Consider the following 3,371-nt stretch of genomic DNA (forward strand, 5'->3'; position numbering starts at 1 on the left):
TGTACGCACCTATCCGCTCGGCCCCGGACCCCCACCTGCCCACCTGTGCACACCTATCCGCTCAACCCCGGACCCCGCAACGTCCACTCCACCGCAGCCATCTGCCCCAGCCATGGTCCCCCCGTAGTCCCCAGCTCCCCAGGCTCTGCCGGTCGCCCGCCTCCGTGTGTTTGCAGGCGCCGCGTCCTCTGCCACGGGCGCCTCTGCAATTTTATGTACCAGGGAAGCTCCCCTTGCCGGCTGGAGGCTGCGCTCACCCCCTTTCTCCGACTTCACCATGCTCTGCCCTGGGCTTCCACATCGCTGCACAGAGAGAGTCTTACAACCCTCCTCGCGTCAGCCGGTAGCTGGAAGCAACAATGGCTACCACTCACTGAGCCAAAATAGGGCTGCGCGCTCGGGCACAGGGCCGGCGGACTCCGCCGCGTGTCCCCTCGGGGCCACCGTCCCCACCCTGTCTTCCGGCTTGCCTTAAAAGCCCACGCGTCCTTGCGCAAGCGGAGGGCGGGCCCCAGTCAAGCCCGCGGCACCCATTGGCGGTGCGGGGCCGAGGGAGGTGGGGCGAGGTCTCCGCGTGACGTCAGGACGCCACGGTCAGAACGTCGAAGCCCAAGAAAGACAAGAACCAGCCGGTCGCGAGCAGTTCCGCGGCCGTGTCGCTGTCTCCTTGGGCCGCTGCTGACGAGTCCAGGGGGCGGACGGCCGAGGTGGGTGTGGGGGGCGGCGGGCGGGCGGGCGGGGACGGCATCTCCTTCCGGCCCTACGCCCAGCGGGTGCCGAGGCCTGGTGGGCCGTCGCAGCAACGGACGCCGCGCGCGAGCGACGGCTGGGTGTGGCGGGCACGGGCGGCCACTGCGCCTGCGCGCCCTCGCGCCTGCGCCGTCGGCCGGGCTCCCCGCCCCCGCTCTCGGAATCCCCGGGTCCCGAGCGCCCCTGCTCAGCCCCCATTGACCGGGCCGTTCCACCGGGAGGATGGCGTTGCCCCGGCGACGCGCGGCCCCGGAGCCGCGTTCTCCCCGCTGGAGCCGTGGTGTCCACGCGCGGCGCGGCCGGGCGGTGACTCCGGAGCGGGTCGCCGGCGTCCGGACGGGCTCTGCTTCCACCTGGCGCCACTGCCCTCTCGGGGCTCCCGGGACGGCCAGGTGCCCCTCGCGCCGGTGCCCGTGAGGCACGCCCGCTGTCCCCCCGCGCTGTCCCCCGCTCGTCCCCTCCTGCCTCTCCCCGCCCCTTCCCGAGCTCGCGTGTCCGGGGCGTCTTCCAGGCTCGCGTTCCTGTCCGTCTCCTCGCTTGCCTTGGGACCGTCGGGGTCTCCGGCGGGGACGCGCCTCGGAGCCCACCCAGGCTTCTCAGCCCCCCAGGTGTAGGCCCCAAGGCAGCCCTCGCTCCTGGCAGGCCCCCCGCCCCACTCGGCGTTTCCGGCAGGTGGTTTGGACGGGGTGAGGCATCTCCAGCGCTCCGTCTCCGGAGCCCCCAGCGCGCGGGGCTTGTTTCTAACCGCAGTCTCCTGAGAGCTTCCCGAGAGCGCGCGTCTTCCCTTCCGGGCTCCCCGTGCGCCCTCGGGGCTTCTCCTCGTTTCGCGGAGTGACTTCTGGAGTTGTTTTCCTCTGGAGTTCTCTCTAGATTCTCTCTTTACCAGCTTTGCTCTGCTTCCTCTCCGGAGCTGTTTTTCCTTCTGGAATGCTTTGTAGCCCTTGCTTGAGGTCCCTCCACCCCCTCCCGCCCTCCGTGCCGGGGTTTCCCTCGGGCCTTCCCTCTTCTCTTAGGGGTTTCAGGTCCTTCTCTTCCCCTTTGGGAGATTCCGTCAGCCTTCCCCGTTTTCAGATCCTTCCTGTTGCACCCAGAGCACTGCAGGGAGGAGAAGGCCTTCCCCTCACACAGAGGCCCTTTTCTTTTATTCCGCCAGTGAGTCCTCTTTCACGGACACTCCTTTTCTGCCTGGCTTCTCATGAGCTCATCTCCTTCTCTTCCCCACTTTGTGACTTTTTCTTGCTCCTCCTCGAGTCTCCCTAACTCCTTTTTTTTCTCATAGACAGTGAGAAAGCAGTCTGGCTCCTGAGGTCCACCCCTTATGCCCCAAGGTCCAGATGGCGGCCAACGTGGGTGATCAACGTAGCACAGATTGGTTAGTGTGGCTAGAGGGACAGAGGCCGGAGGGGAGGGCAAGAGGAAGCAGGACCCACTGTTGTCCTCTGGGACGGGAGGTCCCCTAGCGCTCCTTGTGGGTGGAGTGCGGATGAGCTCCTCCTCTGGCCACGAGGACAGAGGGAAGCGTTTGGTTGTAATGTGGACAGTCAGGTTTTCCTTCATCTCTGAGCATCTTGTTTTCACGGTACAGTGCTTATTTCTCAAAATTGGGATGACTCATTCCATGAACTGTGATTAAGGCACAGCCTCCAGCACTTTATACTCTCATTTATCAATTTGTTAATATCTTGTTTTTTTCCAAAACAGAGTAATGATAACCTGCTGGCTGGGGGGGGGTGTGTGTGTCAGAATTGACTCATAAACCATTTAGACCTAGTAGGTACCAGGGGCTATGTTAACTTCTTTGAATCCTGGTATTTTCATTTGGTATTTAGCAACTGCTGTGTATCAGGTACTTGGAAAAGTGCCTTAGGTCTCTATCTCTAGTTGGATTTTTCCTCACAGGAAGGCGTGAGACAGAAAGCCATTGTCAGCATATTATAGATCAAAATATATCCTAGACTTAAAAATTTAGACTCCAGTAGGTAGTAGGAGGGAGTTTAGGATTCAAGTCCTGGTATGTGCCTGTCTGCATTTTGCCCACTGTGTACAGGGGGAGAAAAGACTGACTCGACGTCCCTTCTTTGCAGGTCTTCTCAGTACAGCATGGTGGCCGGGGCAGGCAGAGAGAACGGCATGGAGGCTCCTATGCGTGAGAACCCAGAGTGGGAGAAGGCCCGCCAGGCTCTGGCCAGCATCAGCAAAGCAGGAGCCGCCGGCAGCTCTGCCAAGGCCAGCAGCAATGGGCCTGTTGCCAGTGCCCAAGTGAGCAGGCACCCAGGACCTGGGTGCCCTGAGTGGGGGTTGCTGGGGAGGGAGACGCTTGGTGTTCTCTGGTATCACAAGGACAGGGTGCCCTGAAGATCTTCTGGGAGCCTCAGACGGGGGGGTCTTGTCCCTGGGAATGGTCCTTGTCCCTGGAAATCCAGCCTGAAGAGGGGATGTGCCCTGGGTCCATGAGGTGCCCCGAGTCCACGGGTAGAGGCTGTGACTCTTGGAGAGAGGTGGACCCAGTTGTGTCCTCAGCAGTTAGCCACCAGTAATTAGACACATTTGGGGGCCACAGGGTATGTGGGCTCCTGCTACCAGTGCTGACGGCACACGTGTCTCTGCAGTACGTGGCTCAG

General features: G+C 62.2%; 1 protein-coding gene and 1 long non-coding RNA gene across 7 annotated transcripts in view; one reads left to right on the plus strand and one right to left on the minus strand.

Moving 5' to 3' along the window:
- The window catches only part of LOC117997933, a 2,133-nt gene extending 1,670 nt beyond the window's left edge, over positions 1–463 (minus strand). For both annotated transcript variants that reach the window (XR_004675915.1, XR_004675914.1), the window contains exon 1: positions 54–463. This is a non-coding gene — a long non-coding RNA (uncharacterized LOC117997933). The remainder of the gene's footprint in view (positions 1–53) is intronic.
- Positions 464–564: 101 nt separating this feature from the next.
- The window catches only part of LENG8 (leukocyte receptor cluster member 8), an 11,707-nt gene continuing 8,900 nt past the window's right edge, over positions 565–3,371 (plus strand). For 2 of the 5 annotated variants that reach the window (XM_034986096.1, XM_034986090.1), the window contains exons 1-3: positions 566–707; positions 2,030–2,122; positions 2,835–3,009. In XM_034986096.1, coding sequence (XP_034841987.1) covers positions 2,085–2,122; positions 2,835–3,009 — 213 coding nt within the window. In that variant the 5' untranslated portion in view covers positions 566–707; positions 2,030–2,084. Of the gene's footprint in view, positions 708–889; positions 1,143–2,029; positions 2,123–2,834; positions 3,010–3,371 lie in introns of those variants that run through there. The other 3 variants (XM_034986095.1, XM_034986093.1, XM_034986094.1) reach the window with 3 other exon arrangements.

This window comes from Mirounga leonina, unplaced genomic scaffold (genome assembly GCF_011800145.1).
Source record: "Mirounga leonina isolate KUSES-001 unplaced genomic scaffold, KU_Mleo_1.0 Mir_376, whole genome shotgun sequence".
NCBI classification, from domain to species: domain Eukaryota; kingdom Metazoa; phylum Chordata; class Mammalia; order Carnivora; family Phocidae; genus Mirounga; species Mirounga leonina.